The 26,909-nt window shown below is 47.0% G+C and overlaps 1 protein-coding gene across 2 annotated transcripts in view; it reads left to right on the top strand.

The window, feature by feature from the left end:
- Positions 1 to 26,909, top strand: part of YEATS2 (YEATS domain containing 2) — a 1,667,962-nt gene that overhangs the window by 956,037 nt on the left and 685,016 nt on the right. For both annotated transcript variants that reach the window (XM_069213699.1, XM_069213698.1), the window contains one exon: positions 22,550 to 22,711. In XM_069213699.1, coding sequence (XP_069069800.1) covers positions 22,550 to 22,711 — 162 coding nt within the window. The remainder of the gene's footprint in view (positions 1 to 22,549; positions 22,712 to 26,909) is intronic.

The following is a 26,909-nucleotide window of genomic DNA, read 5'->3' as shown; positions in this document are numbered from 1 at the left end:
TCTTGATGCGGTCATGTCACGGTGGGCTGAGACACTTTTTATTAAATTTAGATTAGGCACTTAAGCACTTAACAGCTATACTCACAAATGGAGAAAGGAGAGTACTGTTACCAATGGGGGAAAATGTGTTCTGTATGCTCTGAGTATATGGAAAATACTGAACATGTTTCATTTTGCTGCCCTCTGTATTCCCACCCTAAGAGAAAATTGTTAAAGCACTACTGCCGGATTTTGGACTTTAAACACTATTTACCAGCACTCCGTATTATGAGTTCTGACACTAGCCGTCTGATGGTATTTTGCTGGAGCAGATATTTAGTTGAAGTGGGTGTTATTAGGAAATGGTTGGGTCTGCCGCTATAATAAATGATTGTATTTCTATGGTAATATATTGTGGGAAGATTACCTGTTGCTAGAAAATGTGCATATTTTGTACCTAATGCGATCAGTTTTTATCTAGTAATGTGTTGTAGCTAAAATGGTGCTTGTATTTTTGGGTGGATGATGCTTGTGTATTTATTTGGGTTTTGCTTATGGTCTGTGACTGAAATAAAGCATTTTACTACTAATAAACTTAATTCACCAATCTCTGGAAAGTGGCAGTTGTATTTTACAGACCAAAGAGGATCTCTGTGATAATGCCCACAAGGAGTGGAAAAAAACTGTTTTAGGCTTAGCAGCCTCTGTTGATCTGAATTCAAAAGTTCTGAGATACTTGGCTGCAACCAAAGTATCAACTCATCTGCCCTGGGGATAGGATGGTTTCTTAGTGACTGCATTGAGGTCCCTGTTGTCTACACAAAACCTAATTTCTTTCTTTCTTTGTGCCCTGGGAATGAGGCTTTGGCCCAAGTACTACTGGACTAGTTCAAGGGCTGTCTGAAGGCTCAGTAACCCCTAACTCCAGCATCTTTTGGACTTCTGCCCTGATGCAATCTCTGACATGGTCAGGCTGCCTGTAGATTTTACATTATGTGCGCATCAGGTTGTCTTACTAGGAGTCAAAGAAAAGAGCTCGGAGAACTGGCTGATAATTTACCTACAGTCAGCATGTTGCTGTTCAGAGTGGCAATCTGCAAAGACTACCCCATCCACTGAACCATCAACAGGGTTGTGAGAAAGAATGTGAGGGATGGTCACTCTCTGTATCCTGTCCTTCATCAGTGGCCATAAGCAAGCTCATATCTGCCCTGTTATAGTAAGGTGATTCACATGAAGCACCCTGTGGGGGCTTCTTGGAGTGCACAGGTGAACCAGAAATGTGACATCACCTTTCTTCTCTACTATTGTGTGGGGGCCACTCCACTTGTCCTGGAGTGCTGTTGGGGCCACAGGCTCTAAGACCCACATTTTCTGTGTTGGCTGGTAAAGTCAGTACAGAGTTTTGGTCATGCCACTGGTTTTAAAGCTCTTAGCTGGCCTCAAGGTTTTTGGAAGCCATCTTCATGTACTCTGCCATGCGAAACGCAGGACATAGTCAACTATGTCCTGTTTAGGTAGTTTGAGAGGTTGTTCCCAACTCTCCTTTACAAGACAAAGAGGACCCCTAACTGGATGTCCAAACAGACGTTCAAATGAACTTTAACCCACTCCGTTCTGTGGAACCTACCTGTAAGCAAAAATAAGGCAATCTGATAGTACATGCCATTTTCTCAGTTTGTCTGAGAGTCCCCTAATCATCCCTTTTAGTGTTTTGTAGAATCTCTCAACTAACCCATTTTCTTCTGGATGATAAGGAGTGGTGAATTTGTATCCTACATCACATTCCTTCCACATTGTTTTGAGGTATCCAGACATAAAGTTTGCACCTCTGTTGGATACAACCTCCTTAGGGAAGCCCACCCTGTAGAAGATTCCTAGGAGGGCTTTGGCCACTGCAGGAGCTATAGTGGTCCTAAGAGGGATGGCCTCTGGGTCCCTGGTGGCATGTTCCTCCACCACCACCAGAATAAATCTGCTCCTAGATGCTGTAAGAGGGTCAAGGGGACCAACAATGTCAGTCTCTACCCTTTCACAGGAACCCCCAACCACTGAAAGTGGAATTAAGGGGGCCTTTTTAGTGCCACCTGACTTGCCACTGGCTTGGCATGTGACAAAGGAGCGACAAAACTCCTTGGTATCTTCAGACTTGGGGGGCCATTAGAAGTGTTGAACAAGCCGTCCCAAGTCTTGCTTTGCCCAAGATGGCCTGCAAAGGGAATATCATGAGCTAAGGTCAATAGGCATTCCCTAAAGCTCTGAGGTATGACCAGCCTGCTGGTGGCACCAGGCTTGGGGTCTATAGCTTCAGAGTATAGAACCCCGTTTTCCCATTGAACCCTGTGGGGTTTACTGACATCCTCTGCCTCTTCTGCAGCAGCTTGCTGCCTCAGGCCTTCAAGAGAGGGGCAGGATTTCTGCTCCAAACTCAATTGTTCCCTGGAGGGTTCCCCTGCACCCAAGAGCTCTGTTGTGGCAGGCACAAGCTCCTCTGGTGTAGGTTCCTCACAAGGGGCAAGATCATCTCCCTGAGGAGACTGATCCTTGCATGAAGTTTAGGCAAGTGGTAATTTCTTTCCCTTTCTACCTCTCTTTTTGGAAACTGGTGCATAACTTTAGGCTCCAGTGCTCCCAATTCTCCCTGTTTCTTGGCCTGTGCTCTTGTAGTCATAAAGATATTTACAGGGATGTCCAGCATTGCTGCATGGGCCTGTAGCTCCACTTCAGCCCAGGCTGAGTTCTCCAAATCATTGCCCATTAGTCATTCTGCAGGAATAGAAGAGGATACTACGACGTTTGTAGGGCCAGTAACCCCCTCCCAGCTAAAGTTAACTGGCATGGGGTGGCATTTAGTGATGATATCAGCATTGGCGACTTGGTAATTGTGACCAAGTAAGATTTGCCCAGGAGACTCCAGTTTTTCAGTCCCCATGTTGACACTGGCACCTGTGTCCCTGTAATCGTCTGTGTCGATACCATTTATGACGGGGTACTGCCCTTAGTTCTTCATATAAGGAGGTAAGGCAACCAGAGTAGCAAGGTCAATGACACCCTTAGACATGACAGTCTCATTGGATTTTTCAGACTATGCCATAGTCCACTGCAGTACCCAAGGTGAACCCAGCTACACCCTTGGTTGAAGTACTACTACCAGTTCTATTGCTAGAGGAACTAGAGGGAGTGGCGGAAGTACTGTTCTTGGTGTTTTTCTTAGGACAGTTGTTAGCCCCTGTCCTATGGCCCTTTCCTTACATAAGAAGCACCAAGGTTTCTTGTTGGGCGAAGAGGAGGACTTGGACCCACCCCCAGAAGAATTGTGTGGCCCTGTAGAAGACTCTTTCTTCTTTATGTTTTTCCCCATCCTTTTTGTGAGATTTAGAAGCATTCTTCTTTTGGTCACCCCCACCAATCAATCAATCAGGAATTTGTAAAGGCGCTGAGGTGGGGAGGTTGTGGGGGGGGGGGGGGTTGCTGCTACTGCTCGAACAGCCAGGTCTTGAAAAGTTTCCTGAAGGTAAGGAGGTCTTTGGTCTGACGTACGTGGGTGGTAAGAGTGTTCTGTGTCTTGGCGGCAAGGGGTAAGAATGATCTGCCAACAGTAGTAGTTCTGCAGACTCGTGGGATGGTTGCGAGGTCGGCAGAGCGGAGATGCTGGGTCAGGGTGTAGAAGGAGAGCTGTCTGTTGAGGTGTTCTGGTCCATTGTTGTGCAGTGCTTTGTGAGCATAAGTGAGGAGTTTGAAGGTGATTTTCTTGTTGACTGCGAAGCCAGTGCAGGTCTCTCAGATGGCTTGTGATGTGGCATTGGCGATGGATGTCCAGGCTGAGACGTGCGGTGACTTTCTGGATGCGTTACAGCCTCTTCTGGAGTTTGGCCGTGGTTCCTGCGTAGAGGGCATTTCCATAGTCCAGTTTGCTCCTTACGAGGGCCTGGGTGGCTGTTCTTCTGGTTTCGGTGAGGATCCATTTGTAGATCTTCCGAAGAATGCGGAGCGTGTTGAAGCAGGAGGAGGAGATGGCGTTAACTTGCTGGGTCATGGATAATCAGGAGTCCAAGATGAATCCTAGGTTGCATGTGTGGTCGGTGGGAGTCGGAGTGGCTCAGAGAGTGGCAGGCCACCAGGAGTCATTCCATGCAGAGGGGTTAGAGCCGAAGATGAGGACTTGCGTCTTGTCAGAATTGAGTTTGAGGCAACTGTTCTTCATCCATTTGGCGATGGCCTTCATTCCTTCGTGGAGGTTGTTCTTGGCGGGGTCCTTGGTGAGGAAGAGGATCAGGATCAGCTGTGTGTCGGCATATGAGATGATGTTGAGGTTGTGGGATCGGGCGATGTTAGTGAGCGTGGGCCATGTAGAGGTTGAAGAGGGTCAGGCTGATGGACAAACACTGGGGTACGCTGCAGATGATTTTGGTGGCTCAGAGCGGAATGGGGGGAGGCAGACTCTCTGGGTTCTGCTGTTGAGAAAGGAGGTGACCCAGTCCAGGACTCTGTAATGGATTCCTGCATTGCTGAGGCGTGTGCGTAGGGTATGGTGCCAGACGGTGACTAACGCGGCCGAGAGTTCCAGGAGGATGAAGGCCGCGGCTTCACCGTTGTCCAGTATGGTTTTGGTGTCGTCTGCGGCGGCGATGAGGGCAGTTTCAGTACTGTGGTTGCTGCCGAATCCGAATTGGGAAGGGTCCAGGGTATAGTTCTCCTCGAGGAAGCGGGTTAGTTGTCTGTTGAGAACCTTCTCGATTACTTTTGCCGGGAAGGGGAGCAGGGGGATAGGCTGGAAGTTCTTGATGTCCTTTGGGTCCGCCTTGGGTTTTTAGAGGGTGTTGATCTCGGCGTGTTTCCAGCTCTCCAGGAAGGTGGCGGACTGGAAGGAGCTATTGATGATCTTCTGTAGTTGGGGTGCGATGACGGAGCTTGCTTTGTTGAGGATGTGGTGAGGGCAGGGATGAGATGGAGAGCCGGAATGGATGGTGTTCAAGATTTCGATGATGTCGTTGTCATTGATGGGGGGGTTCAGGAGAGTAGGAGGTTGGTCGGAGGTGAATCTGTAGTGTTGGTGGTTGCTAGGGAGGGGGGGGGGTCTGGGTGCTGGGGATTTCTTACCCACCCTGGTACAACCCCATTTGTCTGCCTTCTTTCCCAGTTCTTGGGGAGAGCTCAGATCAAAGTCCACCAGGTATTGGTGCAGTTCGTCAGACACACAGTTAAGGATGTGCGCTATCACAATAAGATTGTACATCCCTTCACAGTCATGCACATTACTACCATGTAACCAGCCTTCCAGGGCCTTAACTGCATAGTCAGCACAATCTACCCAGTCTTGAGAGGAGTCCTTCTGAGTTTCTCTGAACTTAATCCTATACTCCTCAGTTGTGACCCATCAATCAGAGCCTCCTTCGAGACTTTGTAGTTGTCTGCATCCTCTTATCCCACTGCTAAGAGTTTGTCTTTTCCTTTGTCTGCAGAGGAGAGCCACAGGATAGCTTCCCACTGCCTCTGGGGGACCTTCTGGACTTTTTAGGCCCTCTCCAACGTAGTAATCCACTTATGGATATTATCCCCAGACTTGTAAGGAGGGACTGGGACTATACTACTGAGATACCTGGAATCAAAGGTGTCTGCCCTGACACTGGACTCTGTTGTTGCCACCATAGGGTTCTAGCCCCCAAATTTCTTCTTTCTCTTTCCATCTCTAGGACTTCTCGCTCAAGAGCTAGCTGCTGCTGTTTCTTCTTGAGTTTAGCCTTCTCAGGTTTCAGCAAGCTGAACCTCCCTATCTAAGGATCCCTCTTCCTTGATATAGTAGATGGACCCAGTAGAAGATGCTGAGGGAAGGGAAGCTGAGAATGAGGAGGATCTACTCCTAGAAATCCTTTTGACCACCTCCGAGGGAGAGAACATGGGCCTACTGCTACCACCCCCTCTAGTAGTACCAGTACTGCCTTCTAGAGACTCAAAGGTTTTTCCTGTCTCTTCAAGCTCTTGACCAGTGTGGCCATAGGAAGTACATGGTACCTCCTTTTTCAACACTGGTGGCCCATCCTTCTCAAATTATTCTCTTTCTCTATGAGGGTTCTGAATGTCATCCTGAATAAGTACGTCTAGGATAATAGATTTGGTAGGATTGCTATATGTCTAAAGTTTCCTAGCTGTAGATAGGGTCCCAAGTTCCTTGAACCTAATAGCCCAATACATAGTCTAGTCAGTCTGGTCAGCCCCCTCAACTAGCTAGAGACACAGTGTTAGAGTAGTGTATGTAGTGTACCTACCTTCTCTAAAGCCATACATTTTAAAAGTTTGGAAAAAGGGCTATGCTAGAACCCTGCCTACCCTAGCAAAAGTTTAGAAATATCTGAATTTCAAGCACAGTATGTACCCAACAGTTAGAAGTGATCTTTCTTATGGAAAGTCACAGATGACCAAGTGGTAAAGCAAAGCAAGTGTTTTATCCCATTGTTGCACCACCAGTGTAGGAGGCTGTATCAGTTTATGGTGTACACCTATGGAGTAGCACCCTGTACTGAGTTCAGGCAACCCTTAGTGATAGTGTTTAAGTGTCCAGATAGCAAGAGCTCTCTAGGGGTAGCTGTGGTGAGAAGCTAAAGTGTTTCTAGGAGGAATATATAGCACTTGCAATGCCACAATAGTCAGTCAGTAACTGTACACAAGAATGAATCACACCTGGGGTTGCAAAAATAAAGTATTCTTTATTACAACACTAAAGACTATACTAACGGTATATCTTCACTTGGAGATATCTACACACTGAATAAACACTTCGAAACAATCAGAAATAGCATAGGAATACATGGGGCCCTATGGGGAGACCAAACTATATGCTAGGAAAGTGGTATAAGAATGGAGATGCCCAACCAAGGTAAGTGTGTTAGAATCCCAGGGGCCGGGTTAGTAAGAAAATACCATAGGTAAGTAACTGTAATCCCATAGGCGCCCGGCTGTGGAATGATCGAGCTGAGTGCCCCATGGGCTAACACAGGACCGTTGCGGTTGGATTTTTATGGATTCAGGGCCCTTCCCAGTGGACCTGAGGAAACCAGTTGGCACAAGAAGACCAGAGTACCTACACCAGGGAGTCTCCAGGTACATAGAGGTGAAGTGTAGTCAGAAACCCCCATTTGAGTCAGTGGAAGCCTTGATTGTCCAGATGCTGTTGTGTCTCGTGGACCAGGTTGGTGGAACCAGAAGGTGGATTCTGGACGTGAAGAACCGGAAAAAGAAGGGGACAGTGTCCAGACCACTCGGGGAGCCTAGGCGGTGAAGGTAGGCAAAGCCCACCCTCTTAGGGGTGAAGTTCCTGCAGGATGGTGAGGGAGAGGTCTAGCTATGGAGTCCAGGGGGATGCAGGAGAACCTTGTAGTTACCCACAAGCTGTCCCACGTCGGTCACCGGAGTGCAGGAGGGTCAGTGACCAGCAGGGCTACCAACAAGCCTTGGCAAATGCAAATTGTACTTACAAGATAAGTTGTAGGTTTTTGAGGATTAGTAAGGTCCTAGTTGACCTTTTGGAAGTGAGTCAGGGCAGGCCTTCAGCAGGAAGGAAAGCCAGCTGAAGCCAATGGAGCCCCCATGAGTGACCCACTGGCAGCAGGCACAGGCGCCGCAGGGAGGCCTCAACAGCACATAAAAACAGAAGTCTCACTCGCAGGAGCTGCAGAGTAGAAGCTGATCTTGGAGTTGCAGAGTGCCGTAGACAGGGGCTTCTTGAAGTCTAAATATCTCCTTGGAGGAAGACAAAACAAGCCTTGGTAAGAGCAACAGTGGCAGTGCACAGGGTTTCTGTTTCAGTGGCTGCAGCAGGGGCCCTCAGTCTCCCAAGTGGATCAGAAGACAAGAGGGACCCAAAGTGGACCAAAGAATCACCACCTCTTATGCAGTGCCTCTTAATGTCTGTTGGAGAGCAAGATCCATCAGCTGGTCGTTGTTGTCTTGAGGTGCCTGCAGATGTAGGGAGTGACTCCTTAACTCCAAGGGAGATTCCTTCTTGCTTATTGGATGCAAACAGAGTCCTTGTGACCCTGGAGAATGCACAGTCACGGATGTTGTAGAAATCTTGCAGGAGCTGAAGAAACAATTTTGCAGTGGGAGCCCTCCCAAATAGATAGTTGTTTCAGTTCTACAGCAGACCAGCAGTGGTTCCAGAGGCCAGGAGCAGAAGACGTTTGCAGAGAGTTTCTGGTGTAGAGTCTTGCTCGTCGAATCTGAGGACCTGCCCTTGGGGGAGCCCTTAAGTAACCCTAAAAAGGGGGGTGGTCACTATGTGGTGACCCACCTGTCAGAGGGGGTCAGGGATGTCATCCACCAGTCAGATGCTCCTAGTGGCCGCTGCCTACCTAGTTTCCAAGATGGCAGAATCAACTGGCCACCTGGGAGAGCTCTGTGCACTTCCCTAGGGGAGGAGCTTGACAGGGGAGTGGTCACTCCCCTGTCCTTTATTTGGTTTCGCACCAGAGCTGGATCCTGCTGTTTCTGAACTGGTGCAAACTGCAGTGCATCCTATTTGGTTTTATTGGGAATCAGGAGATAGCTTAGCCTTCTGGCTTGCAGGCCTGTGCCCCCGTCAATTAGTGACTTTTAACCTACTTAACATGCTCTGTTTTAGCGTTAACAGTGCCACTCTGTGATGGCATCATTCTCAGAGTCAAAGACAAGTGCTATATGTAGGTAGTCACATCATGTACTTTCCCACTTACGTGTGACAGTAACATAATGTACTTTTTAGAGAACTGTTTATATAATTGCCACCACAAGCATGCCTTCTTATCTGTTGTTTGGGAATATACCTGCAAGAGGGGTCCTACAAGATCTGTATAAATATACCTCACACAGACAAGGTTATCAGAGGGATTCCTACCAGATGCCATCAACGCTGTCTATGCTACACATAGTTTTGATGCAGACTCAGCCTTCGTGTCCCAACTGAGCCTAATCTAGAGACCTCATTCCAAGGTAATAAAAGGTTATGGGGCTGATCTCATGGACATGGTACTGGCAGATTAGGTTTATCACAGATAGCTCTCTTCAGGTTTAGAGATTAGGTTCATCATGCTAGGGTATTAGGACCTATTTCACATCTCATGTTATTGCAAGATGGTGTAGGGTTTTTATATTCATGACTCGTTTTTACAAATCTCTTTCTTGCATTGTTCATTATCCAAATCATAGCAGCTCATGCAATTTACAGTAGATTGCAATCTTTTTAATAAAACCTCTTGAAAACTTTACTGCATCCCCTAAAATGCCTGTGTGTGACTGAGAGTTGTCACTCAAGTGATAAATGGGTAATCTCAGTTTAACCACAACTCCCCTGAGATGTTGCACTCTAGAGTCCATGCGTAAAGGCTGCCAGAAACCACCTTTTACAATTTTGTGTTTTGGTGAGGTACTGCGTGTGAGCCAGGAGGGTTGGGCCGACAGTTGCGACTTATTGTAGGATCTGCCTAGTCGCCTACAAACAAAAGTCCTGCCATCCCTAAACCAGCTGTCTTGCCTAGAGCAAGAGTCTAAGCACGACATGGCACCACCAACGATGGTGTTTTGGCACTAATTTACAGATGCCCTGAGAATCACTGTCTCACACACAACAGATACCCTAAGTACCATTATACGGAGACGTCCGTGGTCTTTGGGATAATCCTCCTCAGCTGAACAGGGAGCACCTAAGTGTGCTGTAGGTTGTTCAAGCTCAAACTCTTAAAAGGACTTTCTCCTCCCATTTGGTGTTCCATCTCTTTACTCATTTCAAAATATGGCTAACGCCATAGACATTCCCGAGAATGTCAGACATACATTAACGCTACATCTGATAGGGCTTCTCTTAGGTCAGTGGTTCCCAAACTTTTTTGACCCGCGGCTCCCTTCACCTATTGGCCGCGGCTCCCCATTATGATACTTTTTTTCGGCGGGTGGGGGGGGGGATGTGAGTCGGGCCTCAGGAGTACTTATATTTTTCACCCTGAAAATAATTGGGATAAAGCCAATGAAGATGGTATAATCATAGATGTAACAACATAAAAATATAACAGTTGTTTAAAAATATATATAATTGGTTGTCAGAAACAATATGAACTATGCTTAGAAATCTGTACTGGAGGGGAATATCTCCAGTACTTATCCTATGCTAGACAGCATAAGCTCTCCTCTGCACTCTGGTGTTTGACTGTGCGTTGCACAAAGCATCCTATTTGTGTACCAGATCTGGGGAGTGACACCAGCGGCATGCAAATGTTTGTATGTATAGTGCTGCACTCTGTTTTCTCTTTAATGCAACAATGCACAGCAAAATTTGAAGTTTCAGCGCATTCTGTGAAATCTTAGTAAACTTGAGCCTGTATGTCAATTTCCCTTTGAGTACTATAAATAGTGTGTAATGGTCTTTTTTCAGGATGACTTTACCATCATTGCATGTTCTCTTATTTCATTATCATATCTGCATTGTGTTGAGGAGCTAAACATTAAAAATATGGTCTATCTAGGTTTGCTACCTTTGGGGGATTACAGTAGAATACATTACCGATTAAATAATGCTTACCTGTCTTTTTTTTTTGCCAACTGAATATTCTTATTGCTGTAGGTTTCCTTCTGTCAGCATTTTACTATATTAGTCTTTCACTTGTCCACCAAGATTACAGTTTTTTAAATAAAAGTAACAGAAGGAATAGCACTTCTTATGTTAGTTGTAAAATACCGGTCTTTAGAGAAGAGTTAATTTCTGTTAAAATTGGGGATCAAGTACTGCTGTTTTAATTACTGCTCTGACAAGTTAGCACTGCATTAAGTTGGTGGTAATCACTGTTGCCGGTGGCAGCAAATCCGTCTCAATTAGTTGCTCAAACATAAAATACAGTCAGAAAGTGGTGGTAATCATGAATAAAATAACTTGAAATGCACCCTTAGGTATGATGGGCATTTGCCATGTAGGTCATTTACCATGTAGGTCACAGATGGACTGGCGGAGCAGGCTACCAGGACTCTGTGGCAAAACAGGATCTCCATGGTTAAACTAAAAAGCTTTTGGTCTCGATTGGGTGTACCATTACCTACCTGCTGTCTTGAACAGAATAACTCAGCCGAGGATGGGGGTCCTCTGGCACTCCAAATATAGATCCTTGCTTTTACAAGGAGCATAAGAAATTAAATCAATTAAACCGCTCGCCACATTCTCCCTATATTCATTTTCAGCTTTGGCATTGAAAAATGCTTGGGTGTCTAATTTTCTAGCCGAAGACTTAGTACACATTCATTATGCAGTTTTTTGTGAATAGAACTAGCGGGTACTATAATTACTTCCACTAGATGGTGTTTGAGGATTAAACTTCAAGGCCCTTCCTTGATGTTTTTCAATTTCTCACTAGAAATTCAACAATCGCGAGCTGTGCACCCTAAACAAGGAAAACGGCTTCTGACTTTTTTTAATGGAGGTGATTATCGAAGTTCTAATACGCAACTGCAGAATTAGGTCACTGCTATCCAGTAATGATGCAGCTCATGGCGCCCCAGTCTAGTTTCATGGCGCACCAGAGCGCTGTGGCGCACAGATTGGGAACCACTGTCTTAGGTAATGAGGGCGTGGATATTACATTCATTGTAGAAGCTCATGAAGCTTACCAGACAAACATTTTATTCCTGGATTACCTTTCCTGAGGAAGACCCTAGCATATTGACATTCCACACATACAGAATTGCAAACGTACCTCAATGGTACCAAGCATATCAGTATCTTGAAATGCCGATTACTTATAAAGAACATCAGAACTGGTTTAACGGCGCCCTACCACACTTAATACAACCTGTGAGATTAGGTCCCTTAGGTCATGAATGACCAAAGTGGCCAATGTTTGCCACATATACACCTCACCCCGATGTACAAAAACATCCAGGCAGCTGATCTGTGCCATCTTTATAATGAGCTAGTAGCACTATATAGACGACTTGTTCAGTTCGTAATGCGAACTTTGAACACAACACCAGTGCGTCCAGCACCACCAGCACCCACTGGATATCAATTGGTAACTACTGGAATGAATCCACAAACAGTACATTCTATCATGGGCAAAGTGCCCATGGAGCAAGAGAAAATCCCATTCTGGATAGCCCAGAAAACAAATCAGTTGGAAGCTGTTTTTCCCCATACAGGACCACAGTTGATGACTGCACTACAAGGGGTACAGTCTTTGCTGCGATATACGCTACCACACAGCACCCTGACACTTGCCAATGTACCAGAAGTGTTAAAACAAATTCAGAATGAGCACGGGGCTGCTCCAGCCCTAGATTTTGGGATGAAATTGATGCGTAACTTCGACACAGTCTCCTCAATAATACTCAGTAACATTAAAGGGGAAGCAGTAGTGTCGGCTATACGCCAGCAACTCCGAGAGATTCCACACTTGGAACAGGAGAAACAGCTACCCAAAATAACTGCCAATACCTATACCAGTATAGGGCAGGATAGTTTGGGAGCCAAACAGAAAAAAAACTAAAATACAGAGTACCACCCCTCAGGAAGGTACAAAACAAGCACAGGAAGGTTCTAAAAAGTGTTGGGATAAAAAAAAAAAAAAAAGCAAATTAAAGACAGGCGAAGTCAGAGAGCAGACTCTCCACACCCAGAGAACACTGAAAGGAGAGATGATCTCAGAAACAGAGAAAATATAAAAGCTCCTGACAGATATACTGATTCACATCCCTCTCGTTCCTTTCAGGATGTACTGGATAGACGTAGCGAGAGAGTGGGCCGGTTAGAGCAACATCCTGACTACATCAAACAGAAGACTCACTGTGGTATTCAGACAAAAGAGAAGATAAGTCCCCACAGCAAAAGCCACACAGCAAAAGCCACAGTTTAAAAAGAAAAAGGTGGCAGCACTGTCAATTGAAAATGCCTTTAAACTTGGAAACATTGCCGAAGAACAAGACGTGGGCTGCAACACTGCTGAACAGCACAGCAGAAGTCACAATATGTCGCCAAAGTCTGAAAGATCATCTGGATGCGACAGCAACTAGCGACTTTATTGCAGTCGAGACTGTGGACGGGCGCGTTCTCCCACCCAACAGAGTTTATGATTTAAATATCCAAATTGAGGGTGACCTACAGCGCACCATTAGTGTGATATTCAGGGATGAACACAGTTGTGATATCCTGTTGGCTGAAAGAGACTGGCCACCTGAGCACGTCCGTAAGCTCCCACATGGGGAAGATTACATTTTGCCTTCTTTCTCTGATCCTGTTCCAGCAGCTGTAAAACAAGCCTATTCTGTGAACTGGACTTTAGCGCTATACTGCAACCATGTAGGTTGGGATAAGGATTCTCCTTACCATGTAATGCCGATTAGGTCTACACCCCAACCCCAATATCCTGTTAAACATGAAGCTAAAGCTGCAGTGAGGGAGATCCTCACTCAGCTCGAGTACCAGGGAGTCATTGAGCCCTGTGTCTCTGCAATGAATAATCCGTTATTCCCCTTTGCAAAACCCGACCATTCATACAGAATAGTCTTAGATAACAGACACTTAAACAGTCACACAAGCATATATGCACTACAAAATTCACACAGCACAACACTAATTAACAACATAGTGTGGAAAAATTACAAAACTACCCTGAATATCTCCAATGGTTTTTCTTCCAAAACTCAGCACACAAAAGTCGGGACCTGAGTGCATTCTCATTTGGCTCACAAAACGTTTCTGTCGTTTGCCCCAAGGCTCCAAGAACAGCTTAGGGGTATTTTCAGCCCGTGTAGAATCAATATTGCATGATATTGATCCCGAGGCGTTGCCCTATGTGGATGACATCTATGACACACATGACCTCAACATTCATCTCTACAGGGTCGATCAGATCTGTTAGACCTGGTGACTTTTTGGTGTCTCTCCCCTGTGTTTTTGCCTTCTGACCTCCTGTTTTTAGGGTATACTGAACTCTGTTTTTGTTGGTTTATTGTGTCTGCGCACTTTACCACTGCTGATCAGTGATAAAGTGCAAGTGCTCCCTATGTAAATTGTTGGTGATTGGGTTATCCATGATTAGCATATTTGATTTACTGGTAAGTCCCTAGTATAGTGGACTAGAGGCGCCCAGGGCCTGTAAATCAAATGCTACTAGTGGGCCTGCAGCACTGGTTGTGCCACCCACCTTAGTAGCCCTGCAAACATGGCTCAGACCTGCCACTGCAGTGTCTGTGTGCGCAGTTTTAAACTACCAGTTCGATCTGGCAAATGTACCCACTTGCCAGGTTCAAACCTTCCCTTTTGGTACATGGATGGCACCCCTATGGTAGGCCCTAGGTAGCCCCATCGGCATGGTGCAGTGTATTTAAAAGGTAGGACATGTACTGGTGTGTTTTACATGCCCTAACAATGAAATACTGCCAAATTCGAGTTTCACTGTTGCAGGGGCTATCTCCCTCATAGGCTAACATGGGGCTGCCTTTAAATAACTTTAAAGCGCAGATTCCCTTTGAGGGAAGATAGAAATATTTAGTTTAGGGGCTCTGAACTCACAATTTAAATATACATCTTTTAGTGAAGTTGGTTTTTGGATTGTGAGTTTGAAAATGCCACTTTTACAAAGTATGCATTTTCTTACTTAAACCATTCTGTGACTCTGCCTGTTTGTGGATTCCCCATCTGGGTCAGTATGACAGTTGGGCTGTTTACACCTCTCCTCTAGACAGTGACACAAATGGAGCTGGGGTGTAGCCTCCATATCCTGATGAGCCGCCTGAGCTAGAGTGGAGGGAAGCATGGTCGCTTACACCTGAAAGGACTGTGCCTGCCCTCACACAATGCATTCTCCAACCCCCTGGTGTATGTCTGGGGACTAGCCTGGACAAGGAAGGATCTTACAAACACTTGAGACTTTGCTTTGAAGTTTGCCAACTTCACCGAGCCGCTGCTCACACTGCGACTTGTGGACCCTGCACTCCGGCCTCGCCTTGCTCACACCGGAGCCTGGGCATCCCCGACACCACTGCTCCAACTGACACCGGTGCCGCTGCCTGTACCGTGGCCTGTGGACACCACTCGTGAGGTACAAGAAGCACCGTCCAGCACCACAGCCCCGTCCTTCAACGCCAGCACAATTGACTCCAGTGTCCTCACCAGGCATCCGTGCCTACACCGTGGCCTGCGAACACCGCTCGTCAGGGTCACAAAGCACCGTCCCATCCAGCACCGCCGGCTTGGGCCTACTGACAACAGCGCTTCAGCAACGACAACACCGCTGTCTGCACCGTGACCTGGTGACACCGCACATCGCACCGCCCCTGCGAGCCATGGTCTCACCAACGCCGCTGAATGCCGTCACCGAGCCACTGCATGCACTGTGACCTGTGGGCACCGCACGTCGCATTGTTCTTCTTCGCACCGCAGCCCAACGCCATCCAGGCCAGTGCTCCTGACTTCATTAGCCCGGAGTTCGAACTGCAACACATGTGGCTTCAAGGGCCCGATAATCCCTGCACTGACTACAGTACCGACACCAATCTCCGGATCTCAGCGCGAGGAATCACGACGCCCTGCAATTCCAAAGGTACTGTTTGCGGATGTTCCCGACACTGTAGCTGGGCCGCGGCCGGCCTGAACTGTTGGTTTTGTTGATCACGACGCCGGTGGAGCTATCGACTTCAAGGAACTGTATTTTTTAGTAAATCTTGCAGAATTCATATTTTTGTTGCTGTATGTTGGATTTTTATCGTATTTGGTCTTGTTTTGTATAGATAAATATTGTCTATTTTTCTGCTATTTTTCTAGAACTGGTGTGGTGTCCTTTTGTAGTGTTTTCACTGTGTTACTGTGTGTTATGTGCAAGTGCTTTACACATTGCTTCTGAGATAAGCCTGACTGCTTGTGCCAAGCTACCAAAGAGTTGAACAGGGGTTATCTGAGCGGGTATCTCCCTTATTCTGACTAGAGTTAGGGTCCCTACTTGGACAGGGTGCAAACCGACTGCCAAATAGAGACCCCATTTCTAACAGGATTGTTCTGGGATTCACAGCCCTTGGTTACAAATTTAATTTTAGGAAAACTAAAATACCCTTCTCAGTGTATTGTTCCTGGGATATGAGCTATCAAATGAGGGCAAGAGCCTGGCCCTGCACATTTTAGAGAAGTGTGCTCAACTCCAGCCACCAAATAATATAAGAAACTACAGTTGGTTTCTTTAACTTTGTCAGACCATATGTAGACAAATGCTTCTGATGGCATGATGACCCCCTAACTTATTGCCATTTGTTGATACTACTTATGATTGAAAGTATGCTGGGTCCCTGCTAACCAGGCCCCAGCATCAGTGTTCTTTCCCTAAACTGTACCTTTGTCTCAACAATTGACACAGCCCTGGCACACAGATAAGTCCCTTGTAAATGGTACCCTTTGTACCAAGGGCCATGTGGCCAGGGAGATCTCTAAGGGCTGCAGCATGTATTATGCCACCCTGGGGACCGCTCACTCAGCACATGCACACTGCCTTACAGCTTGTATGTGCTGGTGGGGAGAAAATGACTAAGTCGACATGGCACTCCCCTCAGAGTGCCATGCCAACCTCACACTGCCTGTGGCATAGGTAAGTCACCCCTCTAGTAGGCCTTACAGCCCTAAGGCAGGGTGCACTATACCACAGGTGAGGGCATATGTGAATGAGCACTATGCCCCTACAGTGTCTAAGCAAAACCTTAGACATTGTAAGTGCAGGGTAGCCATAAAGAGTATATGGTCTGGGAGTTTGCCAAACACGAACTCCACAATTCCATAATGGCTACACTGAATACTGGGAAGTTTGGTATCAAACTTCTCAGTACAAGAAATCCACACTGATGCTAGTGTGGGATTTATTAAGAAATGCACACAGAGGGCATCTTAGAGATGCCCCCTGTATACCAGCCCAACTACTGGTGCTAGGCTGACCAGTTTCTGCCAGCCTGCCACATCCAGACGGGTTTCTGGCCACATGGGGTGAGTACCTTTGTCACTTTGTGGCCAGGAACAAAGCCTGTACTGGGTTGAGGTGCTTCACACCTCCCCCCTGCAGGAACTGTAACACCTGGCAGTGAGCCTCAAAGGCTCAAGCCTGGTATTACAGTGCCCCAGGGCACTCCAGCTAGTGGAGATGCCTGCCCCTCTGGACACAGCCCCAACTTCTGGCAGCAAGCCCGGAGTGGATAATGAGAAAAAGGAGGAGTCACCCTCCAGTCAGGACAGCCCCTACGGTGTCCTGAGCTGAGGAGACCCCTGCCTTAGGAAATCCTCTGTCTTGTTTTGGAGGATTACCCCCCAATAGGATTAGGGATGTGCCCCTCTCCACACAGGGAGGAGGCATAAAGAGGGTGTAGCCACACTCAAGGGCAGTAGCCATTGGCTACTGCCCCCCAGACCTAAACACCCCCCTAAATTGAGTATTTAGGGGTGACCCTGAACCCAGGAAATCAGATTCCTGCAACCTAAAACAAGAAGGAGGACTGCTGACCTGAAAGCCCTGCAGAGACGACGGAGACAACTGACTTGGCCCTAGCCCTACTGGCCTGTCTCCAGACTCAAAGAACCTGCACAGTGACGCATCCAGCAAGACCAGCGACCTCTGAGGGCTCAGAGGGCTGATCTGCACCCAAAGGACCAAGAAACTCACGTGGACAGCGGCTCTGTCTAAACCACAACAAATAAACCATCTTTAAAGGGACTCCAGCCTCACTCTGGAAACGTGAGTCCCCAACACTCTGCACCCCACGCCCCCGGCTCGTGTCCAGAAGAACCAACACTGCAGAGAGGACCCCCAGGGGACTCCAACGACGTGGACACCCTGAATTGAACTCCCTGCACCCCCACAGCGACGCCTGCAGACAGGACCCAGAGGCTCCCCCTGGCCACGAATGCCCAGTAACAAAGGAACCCGACGCCTGGAATGATCACTGCTCCGCAGCCCCCAGGCCCGAGAGAAACCAACTGCTGGTGCAGGAGTGACCAGCGGGCGCACCACCTCCTTCCCCAGTCAGTGGCTGACCCGAGAAGCCCCCCTGAGCCCTCCCTGCATCGCCAGAGTGACCACCGGGTCTCTCCATTGATTCCTATCTGAATCCGAACACCTACTTCACACACTGCACCCGGCCGCCCGGTGCCGCTGAGGGTGTATTTTGTGTGCTTGTTTGCGACCGTTAATTCAAAGTTACATACTTACTTGTGTCAAGTACCTTACAATTTATGTACTTACCTAAATTCTGAATCGTGTGGTTCTAAAATAAATTAAGAAAAAAATATTTTTCTATATAAAAACCTATTGGCCTGGAATTAAGTCTTTGCGTGTGTTTTACCATTTATTGACTGTGTGTGTACAGCAAATGCTTAATGCTACCCTCTGATAAGCCTACTGCTCGACCACACTACCACAAAATAGAGGATTAGTAGTATCTATTATTGCCACTATCAACCTCTAAGGGGAACCTTTGGACTCTGTGCACACTATCTCTCACTTTGAGATAGTATATACAGAGCCAACTTCCTACATTGGTGGATCAGCGGTAGGGTCTAAGACTTTGCATTTGCTGAACTACTCAGCCAATACTTGATCACACAACTAAAATTCCAAAAAATTTCATTAGAAATTGATTTTTGCAATTTGACTATTTTTCTACATTTTAGAAAGTCGTGCTAGGGCCTTGTGTAAGTCCCTGTTCGCATTTCTTTTTTAGTTTAAATGTTTTAAAAAGTTAGGATTTAAGTATTAGAAGTAGTTTTTAGTTTCCTAAAAAGTAATCCCAACTTTTAGAGTCCTAATATGTCAAACTGATGAGATGGTGATGGAACTTAAGCTCACCCCTTACCTGCATCTAGGGATGTCAGAGTTAATGTATCTCTGTAAAATAAAACAGATAAAAAGTGGGTTCAACCGTACCAAGTCAAAGCTCCAGGAGCTGATTTGGAGGATGCGCCTTCAGATGGGGGAAATTAGTGAACAGGAGAATGAACTCCCCCTCCTGTCCTAAATAGGGAGGGCAGGGTTCCTTGAACCCTGTCCCCTCAAATCCTAGTCAGAGAGCCTGGTTCTTTCACAGGGGAGACCAGTACCTCTGTAAGCATTGAGGGCAGCCTCAATGAAGAGGACATCCTTTTAGCAAGGATGCCCAAGAGAATGGCTCTGGAGAAGCAGCTCCTAGCCATAGAAAGGGAAAGAAAAGAACATAATTTAACTTCCATAAATGGTGGCAGCAACTTAACTAGGGTCAGAGAGAATACTGACATCCTACAAATCCCCTAAGGCATTGTAACTAAATATGCAGAAGGTGATGACATCACCAAATGGTTCACAGCTTTTGAGAGGGCTTGTGCAACCAGAAAAGTAAGCAGATCTCAGTGGGAGCTCTCCTTTGGGAAATGTTCACTGGAAAGTGTAGGGATAGACTCCTCACACTCTCTGGTAAAGATGCAGAATCTTATGACCTCATGAAGGCTACCTTATTTGAGGGCTTTGGATTCTCAACTGATGAGTACAGGATTAGGTTCAGGGGGGCTCAAAAATCCTCGAGCAAGACCTGGATTGATTTTGTTGACTTCTCAGTCAAAACACTAGATTGTTGGATAACTGGCAGTGGTGTAAGTGATTATGATGGGCTGTATAGTTTATTTATGAAAGAACATCTATTAAGTAATTGCTTCAGTAACAAACTGCATCAACATCTGGTAGGCCTAGGTCCTGTTTTTCTCCCCAAGAATTGTGAAAAAAGGCAGACCACTGGGTCAAGACTAGGGTGACCAAGACTTCTATGGGGGCAAGCAAAAGAAAAGGGTCACAAAGTCTCTCCAGGGGAAGGGTGTTGAGGCATCCAAGGACAAAAGTAAAGAGCCTTCTACATGGCCCCAAAAACCTGCTCAGGAGGGTGGGCCCCAAGCCTCTTCACAGTCCATAAATGGGTATAAGGGTAAAAACTTTGATCCCAAGAATGCCTGGCGTCACAACTGTAGACAGCATGGACACCAAACTGGAGACAAGACCTGTCCCAAGAAAAGTCCCACAACTACTGCTCCAGTTAGGACTGGAATAGCCAGTCTCAAGGTGGGATCAACAGTGTGCCCACACTGAAGCTACTTAAGTCGCAGAGGGTGGGGTGTATTTAGCCACACATGCTGCCTGGCCGCCTAACATGCAAAAATACAGGCAACAGCTCTTGATAAATGGGAGTAGGTTAGAAGGACTGAGGGATACAGGTGCCAGTGTCACCATGGTGACAGATAAACTGGTTTCCTCAAGACAGTACCTGGCTGGACAGACATATCCAGTCGCAAATGCTGACAATCAACCTAAAGTCCATCCCATGGCAATGGTAACTTTAGAATGGGAAGGGGTCACTGGCCTGAAACAGGTGGTAGTCTCCTCTGCAATTCAAAAGGCAAGCAAAACCCTTGAGGCCAGCCAACAACTCCAGAAGTTGTGGTATGAGCAAAAGGCTGCTATGGTTGAGTTTCAGCCAGGGAAGAAAGTCTGGGTTCTGGAGCCTGTGGCTCCCAGAGCACTCCAGGACAGATGGAGTGGTCCTTACCCAGTGCTAGAAAAGAAGTCCGGTCACTTACCTAGTGGACCTGGGTACTAGCATGGCACCCAAGGGGGTGATCTCTGTTAACCGCCTCAAACTCTACAATGACAGGGCAGATCTAACCACATTGATGGTTACTGATGAGGATCAGGAGGCAGAGAGTGAACCTCTCCCAGTAGTGTCTGCTAGGGAATGATCTGGAGTCCTCAGCATGGGCTGAGGTAGAGCTCAAGATCCATGCAGCCATGCTGGGCATCCCTGAACTGGTGTGTGTCAAGACTAGAGCACAATGCAGAGCACAGGGTGAAAAAGAAGTGTTGGAGTCTAGAATAATGGCCCAACCTTCCAAGAGGAAAGGAAAGAAGACTCAGGGACCAGCTTCTGCACAGCCCAAGAAAGAGAACCTCTCTTCTCAGGAAGATGTTCTATCCCCTGAGGGAACTGAGTCCATGGAGCTGGAGCCTTATCAGGTAGAGCTATTAGGCCCAGGGGGACCCTCAAGGGAACAGCTGTGTCAAGGACAAAAAACTTGTCCCACTCTTGAAGGCCTAAGACAGCAAGCAGCTGAGCAAGAAAAAGGTAATGTCAGTGGAACCCACAGGGTCTATTGGTAAGATGGACTTCTTTACACTGAGGCATGAGATCCCAAACCTGGGGGGGACACTATGAGAGTGGTAGTACCTCAGGAGTTTAGGGAGTTCATTTTGACCCTAGCCCATGACATTCCCCTTGCTGGGAATTTTGGAAAAAACAATACTTGGAAGAGATTAGTCAACCATTTCTATTGGCCCAATATGTCCCAGAAGGTTAAGGAGTTTTGCTGCTCCTGTGTCAGCTGTTAAACCAGTGGTAAGACATGTGGCCATCCAAGCCCCCCCCCCCCCTTCCACTTCCAGTGGTGGGGGTCCCCTTTGAGAGAGTGGAAGTGGACATAGTGGGTCCAATTGAAACTCCCACAGCATCATAGAACCAATATATACTGGTAGTAGTAGATCATGCTACCAGGTACCCTGAGGCAATTCCCCTTAGGCCCACTACTGCCCTGTAGCCAAAGCACTCATAGTTATTTTTACCAGAGTGGGATTTCCTTAGGAGGTGGTTTCTGATAGAGGTACCAACTTCATGTTAGCTTACCTAAAGCATATGTGGCATGAGTGTGGGGTGACCTACAAGTTCACCACACCATACCATCCACAATCCATTGGTCTTGTAGAAAGGTTTAACAAGAAATTGAAGGGCATGATCATGGGGCTCCCTGAAAAACTCAAAAGGAGATGGGTTGTCCTCTTGCCTTACCTGCTTTTCGCCTACAGAGAGGTGCCACAGAAGGGAGTAGGGTTTTCCCCCTGTGAGCTTCTGTTTGGCCATCCTGTCAGGGGACCACTGGCATTTGTGAAGGAAGGCTGGGAGAGACCTCTCCATAAGCCTAAGCAAGATCTAGTGGACGATGTACTAGGCCTCCACTCAAGGATGGCAGAGTACATGGAAAAGGCAAGCAAAAACCTTGAGGCCATCCAACAACTCCAGACGTTGTGATATGACCAAAAGGCTGCAATGGTTTAGTTTCAGCCAGGGCAGAAAGTCTGGGTTCTGGAGCCTGTGGCTCCCAGGGCACTTCAAAACAGATGGAGTGGCCCTTATCCAGTGCTAGAGAAAAAAAGCGGGTCACTTACTTACACAACTATTCTCTTTAAATACCACCTCCATCTTGTATCTTTTCTTTTTGTCTATTGTGTCTTTTCAACATCTTGCATCTAAACCACGTCTTCCCTTCTGTCTGCTGAGCCCCTTCTTGACCTTCTATCTTATTAACTGTCCTCCTGTAACTTGGCTTTTAAAGTAAATCACCTTTTTCCTTGTTGTTTTAAAATTATCTGTGATTGATTTACTGTGCTCAAACACTGTATTGTTTAGATCACAAAATAGTACATTGAATCGGTGGATGTTTTCTTTTACTATAGAAGTGATTTTAGCCCTAATACCTTCTCCTGTTGCTGTAATGCTATATTAACTGCTATGTTTAATATTACAGGGTGCCGGTGGGCAGACAGCACTTACAAAAATATCAGAAAATTTACTGAAGTCGGCGGCAGCTCCTCACGTGCTTTCTAGAGGTGGAACCACTATGCTTAGGCTCACAGGTGGTGTTATTACTGCAGCCACCTCAACAGCGGTTAATGGAGTCGCACCACAGGTCAAGTAGTGAACATTTAGTTCAGTTTTAATGTGTTTGCTTTTAAGGTTATGTATATGCTAGTGTTAGTATTTTTCTCTTCAGTGTTGCAATTGGTGTGTTTCTTTTCCTATGAGAATTGGTTTGAAGTTTGTCAATTGACTGCAATATTGCTCCCTCTTTAGCAATACAGATGTTGACATGTACAGTTGTAATGACTGACATTCTTTGTGGTTTTGAGCAGCCTCTGCCGCTTACCGGTTTGTAGCAGCTTTCGGTTCAAGATGCTTAAAATCAGACAACACACTAGAGCTTATTCAGATTAGCTTCATTTTGACTTCCACCTCAGGTTCACCATCTGTTGTCAAAACATAAACCAAAAATCGTGAATGTTTCACTTCTATGTCGGGACCCGGAGGCAAGGGTTATGCCATCCTTCTTCGTTTAATTTTAACAGCAGCCATTTTAACATGTCAACAAAAACTTCATTTTCCATAACCACAGGGAAAAAATGAAGTTCCAAATAAAAAAGTCTATAACCAACCAGGCTCCTTGAGTGTCTCTAAAGGGTATTGTCCCTCTTTCATCGTCCTCTTTGTTAGCTGCGCGCAGCTGGTGTCAATTAAGTGTTGGGACTTCGGTCCCCTTTACTGTTATATGCGTGTGCGCTGATTTCTTTCCTCTTAATAATAAGAGGTGCTTGCATGTCGTTTTATTTCTTGTCAGCGGTAACCCTTCGCCACTCCTTTGCTGTTGTTTTCCTCAGCAAGAACCCATCTTGCCTGAGGTATTTGGGGCCTGGGCGCGCAGCGGTCCTCTGACCACTATAGGGTGTACGCCCCTCGTATCTGCCTTGGAGACACTCCACTGTGTCTTTGATCCACGGATCAGAGCACGCGTCTGTTTCAAAGAGAATTGATACTGATGCCTTCAACTGCGGCGGTATGCAGCATAAGGCCTCTGCAGCCTGGAGCCAGAACACCCCACAGGGTAAGAACTCAAGGGGGGCTGCAACTCCTTTTTATGGGCGAGCGCAAAGCGCTCAGTCCATTCAGTAATCGCTCTTTGGGCTTCAGACCACGCCTTGTCACGTCAGTCACTTACATTGGTTTGTGGACTTGACTTTTAAAATTCGCTTGCTTTCATTTGTGAAAGGCATGCATACGTCATGCCTTTCCGGTGTTTAGCCCACCTACACAGCATCGTTAAACTACTAGAAACATATGAGGCTCGATGTTTTGAGCCTGGGGTCTGGACTACTTTATCTGTTTATTTTCCACTCAGTGCGATCGTGCTGCATTTTACATAGTGCGATCGCACTGCATTTTTTTTCTATACACCGCTAATAGCTCTAACTCGAGCAAATGCGAGACCCGTTGCATTGAAAATGCTTGTTTGTAATGTTTTATAAGGCATGCACAACGCACCTGTGTGAGTGCAGGCAATGTGTCTGCCAGGGTCTAGGCCAATTGTGGTTCCCTGAGAGGCTTTCCAAGGCCTGTACTGAGCCTGGCCTTTGTGGCTTGAATCTTGCCCATTCGCATAACACTGCAGTAGTTGTCTGCTGCCCCCACTGCAAATCCCCTCTTACCTGGTGGGTGGCCACTGATTTTGCTACTAGTCACTCCATTAATTATCTGTGTGTGTCAAGCACACCTCATGGAAAGTTTTGGTGAGTATTTTGACAAGGAGGAGATGGTATACTTCCCCATTACAGAGCAGTTCTGTGATGCAGTCCCACCCCCACCTCCTGTCCCCTCCTACTCCCGAACACCACGCTAGGCCCCCCCACCTCAACGGTTTGCACACAGGGCCGATGATGACTCAACCACGACCGGCCTTGGAGGCCATCGTCCCAGAACCCTACTTACCCAGATACCGTCCCCGAGGAACCGCAAGGTTCTCGCTTGGACCTTATGGATCCTGAAAGCTGGTACACTCCCTCGCTGCCAAGTGGACTACCTGTGAAAAGGTGGCCAAATATGCAGCTAGCAGACTTAGGAAGCCCTTGGATCAGGAGGTCAGAAACCGTCTTTGGGCGGAATGCTCCCACTCGTCGTTGGACAGGAAAGTTGCCACCACACCTGACTCCTGGATGGCCACCTTTCTGGACAAATACATTAAGGACCTTAAGAAGGAGATTGACCGCTCCTGGCGGTCATGCAAGAAGAAGCTCCTGCATGTCACTGGTCCCTTGGTAAAACTCTTTGACATGGCGGAGGACGCAAAGGTGTGCCGGGTCCTGATTCACCCAGAAGTGCTCTCTAGTTGGGCACAACAAGCAATTATACTCCTGGGTAAGGCGAACCGCGCCATCTCTACTGAGAGGCGTAGATCCTTTCTCATCAAGATAGACCCAAAATTAGGGGAACTGGCAACATCAGAAGCAGGGCTGGTGGCGCAAGGTGGTCTCTTTGGCGATCCTTTAGTGAATGAGCTAAAGAAATTATTTCAACATTCAAATCTCTGGACAAGGACAAATCAAAGGTCAACCACATTTTCAACACGCTTGTTTTCAACGGGACCAGCTATGGCAGGGGGCGCTCTGCTGGTTTTTCTCTGCTCCTGGTAATAGCCAAGCTTCCCAGAGAGGACAATGGCAAGACTCCTTACGCTGCAGAAGCTTCTATCGCACCAAAGGACGGTCCCAGCAATGAGGCTTCCACAGGGGATCCTGAGGTGGAGGCACCAGCAACTATTCCTACTGTGAGTTTTTCCTGCATTATCTGCGACCGGCTAGGGGGTTCGATTGGTACGTTTTATAGAAAATTGGTGGACTCTCATGTCCGACACATGAGTGCTTCAGACCATTCAGAGATTCCACGTAGAATTCTATGGATCCCCCGTCCAACAGTACCCTCCCCACCGCCTTCTTTTAGCTGGTCAGGACGCTGCACTGGTTCAAAGGGAGGTACAGGGACTCTTAGCAAAATGGGCAGTTTGCCCTGCAAGACCACATCTGTTGGGTTTTCTAAGCAACCTGTTCTTGGTCCAGAAACAAGATGTTGGCCAGCAACTGGTGATCAATCTCCAGGCGATTGAGTGGCTGTTTTACTGTCACTTCAAAAAGGAGGGCATCCACCTCTTTTGCGACCTCCTGCATTCCAACGACTGGTGGTACGACTGGATTTCAAGGAGGCATATCTCACGGTCCCGACCTTTCCCACTGCATTTCCAGTTTCTTCATCTTCAATGGGAGGGCCAAACGTTCGAATTCACCTCTCTTCCTTTCGGTCTCTCTTTAGCACTGTGATGTTTTCTCCAAGCTGCTCAAAGATAAAACACCTGCGAACGTCCGGGATCTGCATAATCATATACCTAGACGACGTGCTGAACTTGGATCAATGCCCCCTCGCACAGTCAAGGCATCTAGGGAGGGCAGTAATGTTGCTTCAGTGTCTGGGATTCGTGATCAACCAGAAGAAATCGAGTTTCTCCCCTTCCCAAACCATCACGTTTGTCTGGTTAATCTTCGACTTAGTGGAGACCATGCTGAATCTTCCTTCCAGAAAAATGGCCAAGATTTGTCACGAGGTGAGAAGAACATTAGCAAAACACAAACCTCCTTATGCCAGATTGCTGGGGTGGTAGGCCTACTGACCTCCTTTCCGGGGTCCCTTCACTTTCAAGCCCTCTAGCTGCTAAAAGTGTCCCATCTTCAAAACGGTCTTTCTTCCTCACAGTACGTGCCTTTATCAGAGGAAGCCAGAGAAGAAATCGAATGGTGGCTCGCACACAAGGAGGCATGTGACGATTGCATGATTTTCAACTTAAAACCGAATCTGGTGATTGAGTCGGATGCCAGTGGCTCCGGGTGAGGCGCATGCTGTGGGATGTTCACTGGCGGCAGATGGTCCGTAGCGGAATGTTCACTCAACATCAACTGTTTGGAACTGATGGTGCGGTCCTTCGCAGTCTGATGTTGGACCAGGCATCAAATACAATCTTGTGTGCTTCTGAAGATGCACAGTGTGGCAGCCGTCTGCTGTATCAACCACCTGGGAGGTACACGATTAAAGGCCCTCTCGGATCTTGCCAAGTCCTTTTGGAAGTATTGCCTTGGGTATCATATTTCGATTACAACAGAACTCCTTCCGGGATCTGCCAGTCAGGTGGCAGAATGGTAGTATTGACCGCTTCGAGACTAGAGTGGCGACTGCTCCTAGCACTGTTTTGGGCCTTGTCCGCCCTGTGGGGTCCTTTCTCGATCAACTTGTTT

This window comes from Pleurodeles waltl, chromosome 11, assembly GCF_031143425.1.
Source record: "Pleurodeles waltl isolate 20211129_DDA chromosome 11, aPleWal1.hap1.20221129, whole genome shotgun sequence".
Taxonomy (NCBI): Eukaryota; Metazoa; Chordata; class Amphibia; order Caudata; family Salamandridae; genus Pleurodeles; species Pleurodeles waltl.
Note: the sequence above shows the minus strand (reverse complement) of the source record. Positions and strands in the feature narration are given on the sequence as shown.